The 21,090-nt window shown below is 32.5% G+C and overlaps 1 protein-coding gene across 1 annotated transcript; it reads right to left on the bottom strand.

Moving 5' to 3' along the window:
* Nucleotides 1-9,259: 9,259 nt before the first annotated feature.
* Nucleotides 9,260-19,862, bottom strand: LOC115714009 (uncharacterized). Its single transcript, XM_061114309.1, has 7 exons — nucleotides 19,383-19,862; nucleotides 18,909-19,136; nucleotides 18,004-18,115; nucleotides 16,595-16,761; nucleotides 10,417-10,699; nucleotides 10,148-10,311; nucleotides 9,260-9,665 (listed from the first exon to the last, which is right to left on the bottom strand). Exons 1-7 carry the CDS (start codon nucleotides 19,522-19,524, stop codon nucleotides 9,514-9,516), a joined length of 1,248 nt encoding a protein of 415 aa, XP_060970292.1. The 5' UTR covers nucleotides 19,525-19,862; the 3' UTR covers nucleotides 9,260-9,513.
* Nucleotides 19,863-21,090: the final 1,228 nt, after the last annotated feature.

Below are 21,090 nucleotides of genomic sequence, written 5' to 3'. Positions count from 1 at the left end.
AAGTAATTAATGAATAATACATTAGAGAATATATGAAATACAATTATAAAAATGATACAATAATTATAATAGTATAATTATTAAATATCTTAAAATTCCTTATTCATATCGACAAGGTATAGTCTTGTAAGGATGTACAAGAGAATTAAGATTATACGATATGAATAGAACAAGTCGGTAATATATTAAAGTATTGAGAATCTTTAATATGAAACTGCTAAGTACGGTTTACTATACACTATACTTCTAGTGTGTGTGATTTTGATTTGAATCATATATGTAGATAGACATGTAGTAAACGTGTTGTGTATAATTCGATTATGCATGACTGGGTTGATATATAATAAACATCTTTCATTAATGTGTCGTTTACCACGAAAGAATTATTCATATCACAATGATGATCATTAGTAGATCAGCCTGAATCCTGATTATACATGAATTCATATTTGTGTTCATTAAGTTTTTTGATTCACTCGTTAAAGTTTTTTAGAGTAGATGATTCTTACAAATTCTATTTTGAGAGCTTAATAACATGACTGGCTGGGAACATGTTATACAATAGTGAAATCTAAGCTTTTCTAACGGATTAAATATTAATAGTTCCCTCACAGTGTTATCTCTAGGAGTGTTAATAGTTGGATCTAAATTTATAATAAGTTATAGATTAACTGTTAACATTGAATTAATGGTACAAAAGAGTCAAGAGATAATTAGAAGGATAAAACGATAACTTGACAACCTCTAATTATGAACTAATAATTGGAGGGAGAACTGCTTATTGATTATATCAATAGACTACAAGTAAGAATTCTGTAAAATATAATTCTATATTGTCAAAGAGTGCAATTTTATATATATAGTGGAGTAATAACAAAATTAATAAACTAGCTTATTCTGTTGATGAGATTGATAATAATCAAGTGTTTATTGGAGCTTTAAAATATAGCTCCATGGTCCTGAGTCACCTCTATAAAATATTGTACATGGTTATTTGATGAGTAAATTTCGAGTGAGAATTAATTTCTATGGAAAATAAATTTTTAAGGATAAAATAGTAATTTGTGAAATTATTATTTTTATTAATTATGACAATTATGAATTATATAATTAATAATATTTAATTATTTAGTTTTTTTAGATAAAACTATTTTAATTAGTTAAATATAATATTATTCCTAAATAATATTAAAGAAAAATACATTATCTTAGAGAAAATAATATTTATTTTGATCCTTGTTAAATAATAGATTAATGAGAGTTAATCAATTATTATTTATTGGCAGAATAAATAATAAATCTTATTTATGGTAAAATTAAAAAAATTAATTTTAGACCTTAAAATATGGCCCACATGTGCAGTGTCACATATAAAGGTCCATGTTAATTTTATTTGATCATTTTATTGATTAAAATACTTCAAATTAAATTAATTAATTATCTTTTTATTATTGAATTGAATATATTATTGGATAATATATTTAATTAAAAAAATAATAATAAAATAAAAGATTTAACTGATATTTGTTAATTAGTTATTGGATAGTTACTTTTGAATTTGAATTCTAAATTAATTTAATTAAATTAAATATTTATTTTATTTTATTTTAAAGGATTAAGAATGATTTATATATAACACTATATATAAGATATATAGTATCATAAATTAACAAAGAACTAAAAACGTAAGAAATACAGTAACAAGTTGAGAGAAAATAGGAACTGATATACAATTGAAGCTGGCTAATAGACATGTTTTTCAATACCCAAAAAAATAAAAATACAAACTTATATTAATGATGAAGAATCAATATAAAGGGAGTATGATAAAACAAACTAAGTAATTGCAGATGTATGTGAACTCTTTCAACCAAAATATCTAATATTCTTCCATAAGATAAGACTACCAGTGATTTTACAATATCTAGCCATATATATGTACAAAATGTATTGTTTTGCACACATGAGTTTATACCTTTCCTATGAACCCATGTAAACCCATTTTACAAAAGAATCATCTCCTTCAGTAGCAGAAAGTACAATTTTCAAATTAACAACTAAAAATTGAATATTACAGATTTAATACTTTAGGGAAACTTACAAAAATACTGTTCTTTTACCAAATGTTTTCAAAAATACTGGGACACGGCAAACTTTACATTTTTACTGTCCAAACCCATTTTTATTTCTTTTATACTGCCCAGGCCCAATATATTTACTTTTATAATGTAAACAGTAACAAAACACAAACTGCACCTGTCCTTCGTGGTTAGGGACAGACAAATCAACACTGGAATCATAGAAACACCAGAAAAAAACCATAAAATCTGGCAAAGAGAAAAAATTACTAAATCAACAATAAATTACTGTTTTGTAGTGTTATTTTACTGTTGTTTTAATATGAAAAAAAGGCCACATAAATGAAATATTGTAAAACATGACAGGACATGGAATCTATACCAGTTCTCATAAAGAGCAATGGACAATGGGAAAAAGAACATAATTATTTCAAGAGAATGTGACAATCCTATAAAAAAACATAAGAAAACACTACTAAAACAACAAAAAAAAAAATAAAGAACATAAAAAACAAGCATAAAAAAACTTTGGAATGGTAGTATTCTGATCGGGTGTACTTGGATTCCCAATCCTATAAAAAACATAAGAAAACACTACTAAAACAACACAAAAAAAATAAAGAACATAAAAAACAAGCGTAAAAAAACTCTGGAATGGTAGTATTCCAATCGGGTGTACTTGGATTCCCAATCCTATAAAAAAAAACATAAGAAAACACTACTAAAACAAAACTAAAACAACAAAAAAAAAAAATAAAGAACATAAAAAACAAGCATAAAAAAACATTAAAACTAAAATAATGAAATGACAAACCTCAACAACCCTTTTCCTAAGAGTTAACAAAATAAAACCAAAACAAGACACAAAGTCAAACAAACAGAAAACTATAAAATAGGACTAAACAAAAAAAAAAAAACATGCTAAAAAAAAAAAAGGAAATATAATCAACTTGAAAAAAACCCTAAAACAACACAAGATCAATAGAAAAAAACCTTATCAGATTTGGGAGACTTTGGAACTTTGGCTCAAACTCAAAATCAGAGTCGGAGTTCTCCAACACAGATTGAGGGTATTTTGATTTAGTGTTCTTTGAAGTACCAGAACCTATATTTGCAAGAACAGATCTAGAAAATTAAAATAAAAAAAACCACTCTTTTATTTCCCCCCAAAAGTGTGACTAAAAATTAGAAAAACTAAAAAAATGAGAAGAATATGAAGAAGAAGAACTGAACAAGAAATAAAATAAAAAATTTATATGTTAATGGAGAGAGTAAGAGAACTTAAGAAGGAAGATAGTTAGAAAAAAGATGATAAGTGTATGGATTTTGAAAAAAAAAAAAAACAAAAGAAAGAGACCCATGAAGAAGAAGAAGAACAGAAGAGGAGCAATTACTATTACATGACACCTTAGATGAGTCCACCCATCTTCTAAAAAGAACAAGTACTTCATGTTGTTCTTGTTCTGCAAAAATTTTAGAAGGAAAGGTGTTTGATAAAATATTTGTAGATATTTGGGATAGGAGCTGGTGTGTTGTCACTTTCATGGAGTGTGGCTCACTTTCATCAAAAAGTAAAATGAAGACACGTTTTGACTCAAATCTTTATCATCTTTAATTTTAATTTAATAAAAATAAAAATAAACATGTAAAAGAAGGTTTGTTCAACTTTTATCATTATTTTTAATAAATAAATAAAAAAACTGCCACAAAATTAATCACATCATAATTTTTACACTCATTAAAATAATAAAAAGTAATACAAATAATCCATGGGATAATAAACTTGAAAAAGAAAGTTTGTTCAGCTTTAATCAATCTAATCATAACTTTTACACTCATTAAAATAATAAAAATGAATATAAATAATCTATAGTGTGACATGTATCAGTTAAAATGGAATAACAAATTAGTTTAGCAAAAAGTTAAGATACAGTAAAAATGTAATAAATAACGTTCAACAATAAAAATGAAATAAAAGTAGAAAAGACAGTACCAGACGTAAATTTCCCATACTTTATGGGCCATGAATTTTTCTTTCTCAACCTCTTAACTGTCACACCCATAAATCTCTCTCTCTCTCTCTATATATATATATATATATATATATATTTTAAGTTGAACAATCAATTTATTTATTCTGAAATTGAAATCAATTAATTAATTATTCTTACACGTAAAAAAAAAAAAGCATCATCTACATTAAGCAAAGTGAAAAACAAAAATAATACTAAATCACACATGTTGTGATCTATCATAGAACAGGATCATATAAAATATTTCAGCTCAAGACCATATTAACAAATTTCTCAAGAAAAAACTCCTAAATCTTAACTCTCATGTATGCCATATATTAACTTGATAGAAGCTAAAAGCATATACAGAATCAAATCAAACTAAAAAGCGACAAATAGGAATGAATAAGATTGGGAACCTTCACCGCCAATAAAGTAGAAAATATATTTTATTCTAACAGATCAAAATTAGAAACAATACACAAGGATGTCGATTTGAAACATACTCCTCGGAAAATATGAAGTAAAATTTTGGATGATAAAAAAACATACTAAATGATTAGTTACAACTTGTTAAAAATCTATAATCCAAAATTAAGAAACTGAAATAAGTAACTAAATTTGTTAGCCATAGTTAAATCCGTTAGTTAGTTAACTGAATCAGTTAGTTTGTTTTCTTGTTTCTGTTATTTTCAGTTGTTTCTTTCTTTCATCTTGTACTGTACTGAATTTTTCTATATAAATAACAGAATAACCAACTGTTTAGTTGAGCTTCTTTTGGCATTTCAATTCTTTCTTTCTTCTGGTTTTTACCTCTAGTTTTGTACCTTTTGCTTCCCAATGTTCAAAGTTGTTATGAAAATTATTAAATATTACGCAAGTGCACGCAATCAAGTAGTAAACTCACGCAAGTGAGGTCGAACCACAGGGAATTGGATTAATTACTACTAAATTATACTTATAATTCTATTTGGCAATTCAATAGTATTTATGATTGAAAAAAAATGAAAGTAATTCAGAAAACTTAAATAACACAAGTAAAAGTTGAGCAAGATGAGATAATAGGGAGGAGAATCTTGTTGTGTATTTACCTAATTGTTAATGCCTAATTACTAATGACAGATAATTATAAATTAACCTAACTCTTTTCTGATCTTTTAGGTTCTAAATCACATGTTCTCTAATTAATCTCTTAATTAAACTAACATGAAATCAGCATTAAACAATAATCTACTTGTCACATAAGTCATTTGAATACTCTCGTTTCACATAGAACAATAATTATTTTAATTTTAGCATTCTTAATTCTCACTTTTCAGATTTTGAATTGAGATCATAGAACATGCAGAATGTGATCAAGCTTACACATGGAATTAAACACAAATAAAGATAATTTCACAATCAAGAATGGAGGAATGACAATTATGCATTAACTAAGTAAAAACTTTAAACAACAATATTCAGCATAAATAGATTAAAGAGGAATAGAGAAAGAAACTGTTGGTGGATTAACTCTGGATCTTCACTTTGATTTACTCTGCTCTTCCTGCTGCTTTCTGCTGTGTTTTAGGTCTCCAAATCGCTTCCCCTGATTTCCAATCGCAGTTTTCTATTTATATCTGATTTTTAAGGTTCGTCGGACAAAAATACCCCTAACCGTACGGACGCTCGCCACGGCCACAAGTGGTCTTGCCGCGGCGACTGGAGCCTCCAAAATCTACTTTTCTGTTTTCGAGTTATGGTCGCGGCCATGGTGATCTCGCCGCGGCCACTGGACCCAATTTTTCTACTTTGACCTCTTTCAATAAAATGGGCATAACTTTCTCATACGAACTCCAAATGAGCTGATTCAAGATGCGTTGGAAAGATAAAAGAGAGATCTAAAACGTTTATGCTTTGACTTCCTCCAAAATATGATCAAAACATAGTCGAATTTAGGCTTTAAGTTTCAGCTTTATTTTCTTTCAAAATTTTCTCTATTTTATAGATCACTGTTTTCCAAAATTTGTCCAATTTATACATTCCAACTATCGAAACCTGAAACCAAAGAAAATAAGCGTAGTTCTATTCCAAAAATAATAATAAAGAAGAAAAACAACTATAAAATGTGACCCGAAACTTAGGCTAAAAATAGCCTAACAAAAGTCTCACATGGTATCAATCGCCATCGACCTCTGTCACTAATGGCCTCGACCGATCACACCTCTGACTCTGGTGTTCATGCCGATCCTCCTGCCACAAGTTTTGCTGCCACTCCAAGATCGACTGCCATGGCTGCGCTGACTTGGAATCCTTTCTCCCTTTCACTCACTGCTTCCTTAACCGTGAAACTCGATCATACCAATTTTCTTGCCTGGAAATCTTAATTTTTCCCCACTGTAATTGGTCACGATCTTGACGATATATTGTTTACTGGTGTTCCTCCTCCAATGCAATTAGTTACAGGAGCTCCCAATGCTGAATACAATCAATTGAAGAAAAGAGATCAACTGCTTCTCTCCTGGCTCAGATCGTCTATGACCGAAGGCGTTCTTGCTGTTGTTGCTAATTTTACCACATCTTACTCTGTTTGAAAAGCCTTGGAACAGAGGTTCTCGAGTCAATCTCGAGCTCGCCTCCTTCAACTTAAAGGGCAGTTCTCTCATATAAGGAAAGGCTCTTTATCCATTTCGGACTTTGTAGATAAAATGCAGATGGCTCATTGGACAGATTCAAATCAAGGTTAGTTGCAAAAGGTTATCTTCAAACTCGTGGTATAGATTATGAAGATACATTCAGCCCTGTTATTAAACCAACCACAGTGAGAATTGTCTTAAGTCTTGCTGTCAGTGCTCATTGGCCTGTCAAACAACTCGATGTGAGCAATGCTTTCCTTCATGGCACCCTTCAGCAAACTGTTTACATGCAGCAACCTAAAGGCTTTATTGACCCTACAAAGCCTACTCATGTTTGTCAATCGCACAAAGCAATATATGGTTTAAAACAGGCTCCACGAGCATGGAATGACAAGCTCAAAAACACTCTATATCAATGGGGTTTTCAACTCTCAAAGTCTGATAATTCTCTTTTTGTCTATGGCACAGGTTCGTCTCTTGTTTATTGTTGATGATATACTAATAACTGGTCCAAATACCACACTCATCTCTCAATTAATTTATGATCTAAAAAAAGTCTTTTCTCTCAAAGACTTGGGGCCAATCCACTACTTCCTTGGTGTGGAAATATACCGTGACACAATAGGGATGTATCTATCACAAACAAAATACATAACTAACCTACTCACAAGGCTGCATATGGAGGGTGCAAAGAGTTGCCCGAATACCAACACTGCCATGAAACTCAGCCTTACTGATGGTGAACCTTTCCAGGATATAACTCTCTATTGCAGCACCTTAGGTGCCCTGCAATACCTGAGTTTGACAAGGCCAGATGTGGCCTTTATCATTAATAAACTTAGCCAATTCATCCATGCTCCTACTACCACACATTGGGAGGCTTGCAAGAGATTACTAAGGTATCTAAAGGGCACTATCCATGATGGTTTATGGCTGCGTCCAATAGATTCTCTCTGTTTACAAGGCTATAGTGATGCTGATTGGGCCAACTGTCTCGACGATAGGAGATCCACATGTGGCTATGTCATGTTCTTAGGATGCAACCTCATATCTTGGTCTGCCAAGAAGCAGCAGGTGGTTGCTAGGTCCAGCACTGAGAACGAATTTCGAGCTCTAGCAAATGATGCTGCTGAAATTCGATGGCTTCAATCTCTGTTAAAGGAATTGCATGTTCCTATTGTTAAAACTCCTATCTTATGGGTTGATAATCAGTCTGCCACATCTCTAGCCGCCAATCCTGTGTTCCATGCTCGTTGCAAGCATATAGAAATTGATCTCCACTTCGTTAGAGATCAAATATTAGCACATCAACTAGCAGTTCAATATGTGCCTTCGCTGGACCAGGTTGTAGATATTTTAACCAAATTGTTAACAACAGACAGATTTAACTATCTCAAAAGCAAACTTCAAATAGCTTCTTCACCTTTTCGTTTAAGGGGGGATGTTAGCCATACAGTTAAATCCGTTAGTTAGTTAACTGAATCAGTTAGTTTGTTTTCTTGTTTCTGTTATTTTCAGTTGTTTCTTTCTTTCATCTTGTACTGTACTGAATTCTTCTATATAAATAACAGAACAACCAATTGTTTAGTTGAGCTTTTTTTGGCATTTCAATTCTTTCTTTCTTCTGGTTTTGTACCTTTTGCTTGCCAATGTTCAAAGCCTCACAAAATTAAACAGCCAAGAATCAAATATAGGAGTAGGAAATAAATAACAAAGGTCCTTCTTTGAATAATATTCAATAATATAGATAATAAGACTTGTAAGAGTAGAAATCTCGTCCATTAATTTGTTTCATAAAGCATGGAATCAGATAAAAACAAATAATTTCCGCTTTCAAACTTAATATTATAAAACTCAAACCAGTTAGTCTAAGAATAGCGGATAGAGAAATTTACCTTGTCACTGGTGAAGCTGTTATTCGCAAAGAAGAAGCAACAAACGAAGGTCGGTACTTGCGGTGTGAGTTTGAGAAGAAGACTGTCACAAGGTATGATTGACGACAAATTAATCTTCAAATTTCTAGGATTAGGGTTTGTTGGGCTTGGCTCATGGCTAGAGTGGAAGAGAAAAAAAATTTGTGGATCTGCCAAATGAAAAAGAAGGGTAAGTAGGGTATGAATTAGTAAGTAGAATTAGTAAGTAGTGGAATGGAATTATAATTCCACCAAATGAAAAATGAAAAAGCAATTCTGTTAGTTTGGGGAAATAAGCATTACAATAATTTTCTTTTCCAAAATTGTTATTTCCAACCAAACAAAAGAATCAAACTCATTAATATTCCATTCTATTCCTTTCTGGTCCATTACCATATACATTACTCATATGTTAGACAAACATACAAGCTTTTTTTTTTTTTGAGACAATCACACGCACACAAGTTCTGTCTTGAAGCTTGATATTCTTTGAGGTAGACGAACCAAACTTAGAATTTCAAATGTAAAATCATAGATTAGCACTGATTACAGTCCAGCCCATGACGAAAACTAGGATTATAACATTATTTTGATCGAGCTTTTTGTGCTAGTATAGTAGTATATGTGCTAACATATCTAAAAACTCCTAATTCGAAAGTAACTTTATTATTTGTTTAATGTATACATTATATTGTTTCAATATGAAAGTATATACTAGATAAATTATTAAATAGAATGTAGGGTTGGGTAAAATAAGCACTATTCAATAATTTTCCCTGTACATATATATATCTGGTAACTTTTGGGTAATGTTTGCATGAGATACTGATTTTGAAAATGTACTATAGGAAAGGCCCTAATATATATAGATATACAATTAAATAATGGAAGATAATCAATGTTGTTTAATTAATCCGAGCACTTCAAACTGAGCCTCGATGATGCAAGTATCATTCAACAGAAATCCATTGTCTAATTGTTTGAACTTTGCCAGCGACATAAATGTAGGAAAACCCCATCCGTTTGAAGAAAAGAAAACATTATTAGCTGCATGTAACATCATCATAATTCCAAAAATTAAAATAATATATATAAATATTTTAAAGAAAGTTTCAAACTCTTAAATTATTGACACTCACGCCTGATGCCGCCCAAGTAATATATTATTAAGCTAGCAATTCACTAAGACTATGTTTAGAAATTGAATTTTAGAAATTAAAATAAAAAAACAAACAAACAAAAAACGAAAAGACATGAAAAATGTAGGAAAAACACAGTGTGAGAACTAAAAGAAAAATCAATTTTTCATGTTCGATTTAAATTTTTTTCGTACCAAACATAACAAATTAATTTTTCTTTTATTATCATTTTTAAGAATTCATGTCTTGAAAATTTAAACATTAGAGAATTGTTGAAAAATCATTCATCTATAATTTTACCATACAAAATTAATTAGCTAGACATTTAAAGCAAAACGTGTATTGTATGAATCAAATTAAATAGTGAATTGTCTCCCATAATGATCTCACCTTTTTGCTCAAAATCCTTTCCATTAATTTGGTGCTTCAAACGCAAAACGTAATTAACAAAGAGCTTAGTGTTTGGAGGAAGACTTGAAGTATCCAATTGTAGAAACAATGAAATATTGGTTCCATTTCCTTCTCCGAATCCATTAGGATAAATCACAATTTTCCTGCTCATGAGATATATATATATATATATATATATATGTTATTTATCTATATATAGATATATAATTTTGAGAATGAAAATATCATTCTGTATGTAACATATATACCATATGTAGTCTCCACCAAAAAATGGTTGAGATGCATGCCGGTCTTGGGTTATAGCTGAAAAATCACCAATCTTCCAAGTATTAGTGCATTTAATTGGGTCTTCGATCATTGTTAAACACTCTCCTTTGATTGTGTTTTTGACCACAAAAATCTCTGCCCCAAAAGCACAACTTCCATTGACAAGGAATCCATTGGAACTATCATTGAATGTTTTAAGGTCAATATATTTGATAATGCTCCATTTTGTCTTCATTGCATGAAACCGCAGTACATTTGCATTATCTACACTAATCAACCAAAAGAAGAATTAACAGAATGAACGAGATTATTACATAAAAACATCTATATTTGTTTTGTTCATTATCCTTTGCAAAAAAAAAAAAACAAATAGCTTGCTCAATATAAAAGATTAACCTAACTACGAAGATGTTTTAATAAACCAGCACGTGTAGTAAATAGTAAGCGAATTTCATCCTATAAAACTGTCCGTGCAATATTAAATATATATATACATCTCTCCCTCATAATTTGCATCTTTGAGTGATATAGTGTAATCATTATCTATAAATAATTAGTGAAGTGTAATTAATATTTTCGATCATTATTTATAAATATTTTGTAGAAATTGATCCTCTAAACCAACTCACTATCCAACTCATTTGAACCAACTAACTTAACTAACTTTCGGTTATGTTAGTTAGTTAGTTGGTGCTATCCTTGTTTTGAGTTAGGACTATATATAAGTCTAGTCTTTTCACTTCTATATGGGACATATAACAGAGAGAGGATTGAAGAGAGAATTGCTTAGGGGTTCTAAGCTGAGAGTTCTGTTCTTGAAGAGGGTCAAGAACAAGGGGTGTACTCGGGTTGATAGAGAGAAAACTGTGACTGTTTTCTCTGGTGTGTGTCGAGTACCATCTGAGCTGTGATTGCTCTGGTTATTGTAATTGTACCGTTGCTCTCTTATTCACATATTAATGAAGATTGGTGATGTTTCTCAGCTGGAGTATGGCCAGGGATCATATTGATCTCTAGGACCGGAACCAGGATAAAATCGTGTGTTGTTCTTTGTTTGATTTCGGGTTTGATTCATTGTGTTGATTAATTGGTTTATGTTCATTATTGCTGTCAAAGTTGTGAGTTCATTGCAGATTTTATGATTGAATCCTCAAGGTTATTTCCGCTGAAATTACAACAAAATCAGAGCTTAGGTTCAAGATCCATTTGAGGAATTCAAGAATCAAGATTCAATCAAGACTCATCTGCAACCTTATGACAGGATCAGCAAGATTTGAACTTGAGAAGTTCAATGGGACAGGGGACTTTGGCCTATGGAGAGAAAGTTTGAAGGGAATTCTTGTTCATCAAAAGGTTGCTAAGGCATTGAAACCCAAGGAAGAACTCACTGACAAGTTGCAGAAGGAAGAACTTGAAGATATGGAGGAATTGGCATATTACACTATCATAATGTACTTGTCCAATACAGTGAGAAGGAAGGTTCAGAATATGAAGACAGCTCGAGAACTATGGAGCAAGCTTGAAGAGATTTACATGAAACCCTCTCTAACTAACAAGATTAATTTGTTAGAATCTTTATATGGTTTTAAAATGTCTTCTCATTTGTCTTTAGATGATAACCTTGATGTATTTAACCAAATCATTATAGGGTTGGCTAACTTGAAGCACACTGTTGATGAAGAAAGCCAAGCTGTCATTCTTCTCAGATCTTTGCCACCTGCATACCAAGAATTAAAGGCTGTGATCAAGTATGGAAGAGATACTCTCACCCTTGATGATGTTCTTGGAGCCTTGAAGTCCAAAGAACAAGAAATGTCCAAGGAGAAAGACAATGTCAAAGATGAAGCTTATTTGGCCAGAGGAAGAGACAACAATAGGGGCAGAGATCACTACAGAAAGGATCATTTCAAAGGCCAACATAGATCCCAATCAAGATCGAAATCAAGAGAAAAATACCATAAGGACAGAAAATGTTTTTTCTGTGGGAAAGTAGGTCACATCAAGAGGTTTTGCATTGAGTTCAAGAACAAACTCAAAGAAGACAGAGAAAAGAAGCATGATTCAGCTTCTAATGTTGAAGAATCAGATCGTTGCTCATCTGATGGAGACTAGTACATGGTTTCAGATCAAAGAATCACAAATGAATGGATTCTTGATTCTGGATGCACATACCATATGTGTCCTATCCTTGAAAATTTTATTGACTATAGGAAAGTAAATTCTGGTATTGTACTAATGGGAAATGACAATTCTTGCAAGGTAATTGGCATTGGAAAGGTTGCTATTAGGCACTTTGATGGTACTGTTCGAATGCTACATGAAGTAAGGCATATACCAGAACTTAGAAGGAATTTAATATCACTTGGTACTCTTGAGGATGAAGGCTACAGTTACAAGTCTAACAATGGTCAGATGAGAATTGCAAAGGGGTCTCTTACTATCATGAAAGGTGAAAAGAAGAATGGTTTGTACATTCTGCAAGGAGATACAGTAATGGCTTGTGAAGCTAGTGTTGTGCAACACCAAGAAACTGAGATGGAACTGTGGCATAAAAGGATGGGTCACATGAGTGAGCAAGGGATTAAAGAACTGACCAAGCAAGGGCTCTTAGGAAATTTCAAACCGAACTCATTACCTTTATGTGAAGCATGTGTGTTGGGAAAGCATCATAGATTGAAATTCATGGCTGGCCACCATTGTTCTAAAAGACCACTAGAATATGTTCATGCTGATTTATGGGGTTCTCACAAGGTTGGAACTCACTCAGGTAAACACTATTTCTTGTCCATTGTAGATGATTTCAATAGGCATGTATGGGTTTATTTACTTAAAACCAAAAATGAATGTCTTGAGAAATTCAGAGAATGGAAAATTGAAGTGGAAAATCAGTATGAAAGGAAATTGAAAGTGCTTAGGACAAATAATGGTTTAGAGTTCATTAATACTGAATTTGGCTTGTTATGTTCTGAATTTGGAATTGTTAGGCATAGAACTGTTAAGCACACCCCTCAGCAAAATGGTGTTGCTGAGAGGATGAATAGAACTTTGTTGAACAAGGTTAGGTGCTTGTTGATTAGTTCTGGTTTAGGTAAAATCTACTGGGGAGAGGCTTTGATCACTGCATGTTATTTGATTAATAGGAGTCCCAGTAGAGTGATTGATTTAAAAACTCCCTATGAAAAATTGCATGGCACTACACCTAAACTGAATCACTTGAAAATATTTGGCTGCACTGCATATGCACACCAGAAACTTGACAAATTGGAACCTAGGGCACTTAAATGTTTCTTTCTTGGATATCCTAAGGGTGTTAAAGGGTATAGACTATGTCATGTTGAAAATGGAAAACCTAAGATTATCATATCTAGGGATGTATTCTTTAATGAGCATGATTTCATGCACTTGACATCCAAGGAAGGCAAGGGTTCTGATGTTGCAGGTACTAACAGGGATGACCTTGCTGAGTTGGAGATCAACACTGACAAGATTGAAGTCTCCATTGATTTACCCCACACACCAGAAGCAAAGACATCTCTTGAGGTGGAAACACAGGGTGCAGACACAACTGAGGCTGGTACAGATACAGCTGAGGTGGAAACTAGGCAAGATGATCAACCAGATTTGACCAACTATCAATTGGCTAGAGACAGGTCAAGGAGAGAAATTAGACCTCCCATTAGGTATGCTGAAGCTGATCTGATAGCCTATGCCCTGGCTGTGATACAATCTGAGAGTGAACCTGAACCAACTACCTATGAAGAAGCAATTGCATGCAAATCAAAGAAGAAATGGCTTGCTGCAATGGGAGAAGAGATGCATTCCTTGAAGAAGAATAGAACTTGGATTCTGGTGCCAAGACCAAAAGACAAGAAAGTTGTCTCCTGCAGATGGTTGTTCAAAGAGAAAGAAGGAATGTCAGAGGGTGAACCACCTAGATATAAAGCTAGATTGGTAGCTAAGGGATTCACACAGGTTGAGGGAGTTGATTACACAGATATCTTCTCACCAGTTGTGAAGTACAAGACCATTAGAATGATGTTAGCCATTGCTGCACACAATGACTTGGAAGTTGAGCAGTTGGATGTCAAAACTGCATTCTTAAATGGTTTTCTGAATGAAGAGATATTCATGGAGCAACCACCTGGTTTTCAGGTGGAAAATGGCAAAACTGATCTGGTTTGCCTGCTTAAAAGGTCATTGTATGGGTTGAAACAGTCACCTAGACAATGGAATCAAAGGTTTAACCAATTTGTTCAGAGTATTGGTTTTTCAAGGTCAAAATTTGACTCTTGTCTTTACTACAAGGAACTAGGAACACCTAAGGTTGTGTACCTACTACTATATGTTGATGATATGATGATCATCAGCAAAGACAAGGCTGAAATACAAGTCATTAAGAACAAACTCAACTCTGAATTTGAAATGAAGGACTTGGGAGCAGTCAAGAAAATCTTGGGAATTGAAGTCATGAGGAACAAGCAAGAAGGAAAGATGGTGCTAACTCAAAGAAGCTACATTGAGAAGGTGATCAAGAAGTTTAACTTAGATTCATCTAAGGCCACTGCAGTTCCACTTGCAGGGCACTTCAAGCTGTCTAATGAGTACTGCCCTAAAACTGAAACTGAAAGGGAAAATATGAGAGGTGTACCATATGCTATGGCTGTTGGATGTCTAATGTATATCATGGTCAGTACTAGACCTGATATAGCACATGCTCTAAGTGTTTTGAGTAGGTTTATGGCAAACCCTGGGTTAGAGCATTGGAATGCTGTAAAGTGGCTGATTAGATACTTGAAGGGGACAATCAAGTATGGTCTGATTTATCAGAAAGACACATCTGATGTGAGGTTAGAAGGCTATGTTGATGCTGATTATGCATCAAATAGGGACAATAGAAGGAGCACCACTGCCTATGTATTCATGATTAACAAAAGCTGCATATGTTGGAAATCACAACAACAGCCAGTGGTGGCTCTGTCAACTACTGAATCAGAATTCATGGCCACCACTGAAGCATTCAAGGAAGCTATATGGTTACAAGGAATACTGCAAGAGCTGCTACTGCTCAAAGATAAAGGGACAGTCTATTCAGATAGTCTGTCATCTATTCACTTGTGTAAGAATCCCGTATACCATGAGAAAAGCAAGCACATTGACATTAGATTGTATTGGATTCGAGAGAAGATTGAGGACAGGGTTCTGGAATTGGAAAAGGTGCACACAAGTGACAACCCTGCGGACATGGGAACTAAGGTTCTTACATTCAGTAAACTGATGCATTGTCTCAGTTTGCTGAACATTTCGAGATATCACATCATCAAGACTTCAGTGAAAATACTCTGATAAATTGCTTTAGAGAATCAAGGTGAAAATTTGTGGAAATTGATCCTCTAAACCAACTCACTATCCAACTCATTTGAACCAACTAACTTAACTAACTTTCGGTTATGTTAGTTAGTTAGTTGGTGCTATCCTTGTTTTGAGTTAGGACTATATATAAGTCTAGTCTTTTCACTTCTATATGGGACATATAACAGAGAGAGGATTGAAGAGAGAATTGCTTAGGGGTTCTAAGCTGAGAATTCTGTTCTTGAAGAGGGTCAAGAACAAGGAGTGTACTCGGGTTGATAGAGAAAAAACTGTGACTGTTTTCTCTGGTGTGTGTCGAGTACCATCTGAGCTGTGATTGCTCTGGTTATTGTAATTGTACTGTTGCTCTCTTATTCACATATTAATGAAGATTGGTGATGTATGTCAGCTGGAGTATGGCCAGGGATCATATTGATCTCTAGGACCGGAACCAGGATAAAATCGTGTGTTGTTCTTTGTTTGATTTCGGGTTTGATTCATTGTGTTGATTAATTGGTTTATGTTCATTATTGCTGTCAAAGTTGTGAATTCATTGCAGATTTTATGATTGAATCCTCAAAGTTATTTTCGCTGAAATTACAACATATTTTTAACATTTTCAGTATATGGATACATAATTAATTTACAGCCTTAATTTTTTATATGACTATTTTAGTAACTAATTATGGTAGGCGAATTAGTTATAATTTGTTTCGTACTATATTTTCTACCTAGAGATAATAGAGAACTAATTGGACATTATATAATATAATAAGAAATTTAAAATGTTAAAAACCGATACGAACGTACCTTGGGAAGTAACATACTGCTCCCGAATCTGATCATAGAGAAAGAAAGTAAAAATAGCATGGACCTCCCAACCAATAGGGAGATTGGTGTCTATTAATCTCAAGAAAACAGAAATATGATCTTCCCCACCATTTGTTTTGTCTCCATTTGGGAATATACTTATTTCCCTGCCATTAAAACCCACATATTGTCAGTAAAATAAATAAAAAAAAACAAAAAATTCTAACAGGCACCCATGGTATTAGTATCAATATTGTTATCGGTGCTTAGTACCACTTAATTAAAGGTAGCTTATTTTGATTCTCTAACAATATTCAATAAAAGTTATTACTTTAAATTATATAAAATTTAATATACTTAATTCTAGTGCTTTTTGACATTAATCTGTCTACCTTTATGAACATTTCTTAGAGGACCAATATTAGACAGCGGAATGTGAATGTTCGTAAATAAAATTTCTTTTTGAGTGGTGCATGTCAATTAAGTAAAATTCGATAATTTTTTAATAATTTTCATAAATTTATACAATACTCTAGTAAATATGAGCATAGCCGGACCCACATTGTAGCGAGGGGGGGCAGTCGCCCCCCTGAAAAAAAAAAATCGAGAAAAAAATGTATATGTATTTTAATTAGTTACAACATATATTTGTATTAAAAGATGATATTTATAGACATAATAGTAACCTTGGTATAATGGTTAAGATAGTTGGTAAATAGGTTAGAGGGTAAAGGTTCAAACCCCACTAACTACCTTTTATATTTTCTTTTTAAATTTATTAATTTAGTGCTGCTTTAATGTGTTAGTCCCAATACTACCAATATTAATTTAGTGCTAGTCTCAATACTCACTAAAAACAAAACAACAATAAAAACAAAAAAACTACCTTTAGTCATGATAAATTTTTAGTAACATAAGTTTTTTTTGTAAATAACTGTAACTTAATCACAATAAATTAAAAAATTATTTGTAAGATATAAGTTGTCTCTAATTAATTTTAGTTACAATAAATATTGTGACTAAAATACATTTAATTCCAACATATTATAATTTGTATGGGTAATACTTTTGTAATAAGTATTTTAGTAATATTATAGAAATAATGATTTATAATTAATTATAATTTTATTATTTTTAATAATTAAATTTTATTGTGATTAAAAATAAAAAAAATTAAAAGAAAAAGATGTCATGTATTCACTAATATTAATTAAAGAAATGTCCTAATTACAACCAAAAAAAATGCGCACAGTACACTAATTTATGTATTTTTTAAGTACTTAATACAACGATTAATTGTGATGCAACGATTATAAAGATAAACTAATGTAATGTTTTACTGAACAAAATTCAGTCCTGTATATTTAGATGTAAAATGTTATATATATGTTGAGAGGTGTAGTAAATACCAGTTGTAGCCTCCGGCTTCAAACTCAGAACGGTAATGAGTTATTGGGGATTTCGAAAGAGACGCAAATGATTCGATTTTAAGCAAGAAGTGACTTGGCACAACATCTCTTCCTGATAGAAAATATATAAAAATTAAAGGGTTAATGAGGCCATAACTATATAGCACAACTTTTCAATGATAATATAGCCAACTAGGTAAGGCTGTAATATAGCAGGGGTTTTCAAAAATTAATTACATCATCATAGCAATTATGTTTTTTGAAAATTATTTCATATATTATTTTTTTTATTTTTTTTTTAAAATTGATGGTTGCTTTTTTATGTCGGTTGTTATGTGAATTTTGGTTGCGATTTAAATTGCTGCGTTAGTTGCTAAACATGTTTCTATATTGATTTTCGTAAAAAAAAACTATATTAAAGTATAAAAATAAAAATAGACCTATAATTAATTACAATTATCTTAGAAGATTATATTAGATTATATTGTGTATGTAATTGTTAATTAGTCAGCAGAAATAATTAAAGATAATATTTTTCGGACCAACATTACATTACACGTTATTGAATCAATATCCTATATAAAAATCTTTTACTTCCAACGAAACCATTAATTTATTAGGAAGAAAGAAAAAACATTATACTTTAATTTTTTTTTAATTGAAGCTTTTTATTATACTTTAATTTCTTAATTATTAATATTTCAACTAAGGACTAATTAATATATGAAATAATTATCAGACAAATTATCTAAATGAGAATTGCTAAGAGTATATACCTTAAGATATCAAAACACTACTAGAAAAAGTAATTATTAGTACAATTTAATATTAGCATAACTTTAGCATATTAAGGTGGTGATAATAGTAATGCTATATCTAAAATCAATAATCTTCGTAGTACTTACGATGAAGAGATGGTGATCCAGAAACATGGGCATAGCTATAAGGGGCCCGAACTTGAGGCGGTGGTGGTGGCGGTGGTGGAATAGGACAAACGGCGGGCCGGGAAGGCACAGCCACCCCTCCACGCTGTAAGCCAGCTTGCAACATAGGTAGTAATAAAGGAAGAAGACCAAAAGGTGTTGCTGCTTGATTACTACCACCACCACGCGGCGGAGAACCTGTTTCACTACCTAATTCCAAAATAAGCTTTAATTAAAATTATATAAGCTTTCATATATAATGATAATGATGTGTATTTATGAGATGCATATAGTTGGATTTTGAGATATATTATAACTACATATATTTAAGCAAGGGTGTCACAATTTATTATTTAATTATTAAATGGTAATCATTTTTTTTATTATCATTATTGAGATAAAAAATAAAAAAATATTAAATGGTATTGGTAGCTGCAAATAAATATATACAATTACCCTCAATTTCTTGGGAAGTTTCATCATTATGATCATCGAATACCCCCATGAGTAAGCTTAATACGTCTTGGCTGCCATCTTCGGCTGCGGAAGATGACGAGGAACTATCTTGATCGAGGGAACGATTTATACGAGATGTCATTATATATTTGATATTTCCCCTATTATTAAGATGGTTTTACAGATTATGAATATGTTATCGTTTTTTTTTTTTATATATATATATATAAATACATTTTTTATTATTAATTATATATTTGAAAAAAGCGTGAATCATTTTTGGCTTGAGTTAAGTTTTCACTCCTACTTTTCTTGCTAAGCGTGGATACATCCTTTTTCATTTTCTCGTATTCTCTTGTAATAATACTTATTCGTTTCTTTTTTTTGAGTAGAAACAAAATATTCCTTTATACCTGTCGTCCACGATTCACCATAACTTTTTATTTATTTTGTTATCTTTTTCTGTTGGAACTTTGTATGAAATTATGTAAAAATAGAAAAGTGAAGTGTGTGAGTAGGAGTCCCACATGAGATAGAAACATTATATTTGAAGTATATATCTAGTGCAAGTTTGAGATATGGATTGGGGTCCCAAGGCGTACACAGTTTTGCACGCATGGGTGAGGACTCACACACTGGACCACCACACACGCGCCTGTCCGACCGAACCGGGGCAGGTGAGGTGTCACTTTATTTTTTAAAGAAAAATTATTTAATTAAATAAATATTTATTATTTATTTATTTATTAATTAATTAATTTTAACACGTGATCAGAAAAGAGGTAAAACGCGATCAGTCAATGATCCGCCTTTTCCTCCAACAATCCTACTCCTCCCACGAACGATAATATTACCGTTTTCTGGCTGTTTTATTACAGTAGGGTGTTACAGAGCGATACAGTTCGGTGCAGAACGTATCGTACTTATACAGAGGCTGTTTTATCCTGGGGACGCCGTGGTTGCTAGACTGCCGTGCACACATCGGGCAGAGCGGCGAAACGTCTTAAAGAGAGCGACATTGTCCGCGACTCAGCCAGATTATTCTATCGGTAATTCGTTCCAGTTTCATTGCTTTTAATTTCGGTATAACAATTTTAAGACGCTCAGTTCTGCTATGGCTGCTACCGATGAATTTTCTGGTTCTGCTTCTAACGATATTAACAAGCCTTTCCGTTTTGAGGGATTACATTTTAAGCGATGGAAACAGAAGATGCTGTTCTACCTGACGATGAAGAAAGTTGCTTTCGGTCTCACTGCACTGAAGCCAGTCGTCTCTGAAGCTTCTACCGACAAGGACAAAGAGGCTGAATGCGATAAGCAACAAAAGGATTTGTACTCACACACTGGACCACCACACACGCGCGCCGCTGTCCGACCGAGCCGGGGCGGGTGAGGTGTCACTTTATTTTTTAAAGAAAAATTATTTAATTAAATAAATATTTATTTTTTATTTATTTATTTATTAATTAATTTTAACACGTGATCAGAAAAGAGGTAAAACGCGATCAGTCAATGATCCGCCTTTTCCTCCCACGATCCTACTCCTCCCACGAACGATAATATTACCGTTTTCTGGCTGTTTTATTACAGTAGGGTGTTACAGAGCGATACAGTTCGGTGCAGAACGTATCGTACTTATACAGAGGCTGTTTTATCCTGGGGACGCCGTGGTTGCTAGACTGTCGTGCACACATCGGGCAGAGCCGCG

The sequence above is a fragment of the Cannabis sativa genome, chromosome 4 (assembly GCF_029168945.1).
Source record: "Cannabis sativa cultivar Pink pepper isolate KNU-18-1 chromosome 4, ASM2916894v1, whole genome shotgun sequence".
NCBI lineage: Eukaryota > Viridiplantae > Streptophyta > Magnoliopsida > Rosales > Cannabaceae > Cannabis > Cannabis sativa.
The sequence above is the reverse complement of the archived record's forward strand: the minus strand, read 5'-3'. Positions and strand labels throughout refer to the sequence as shown.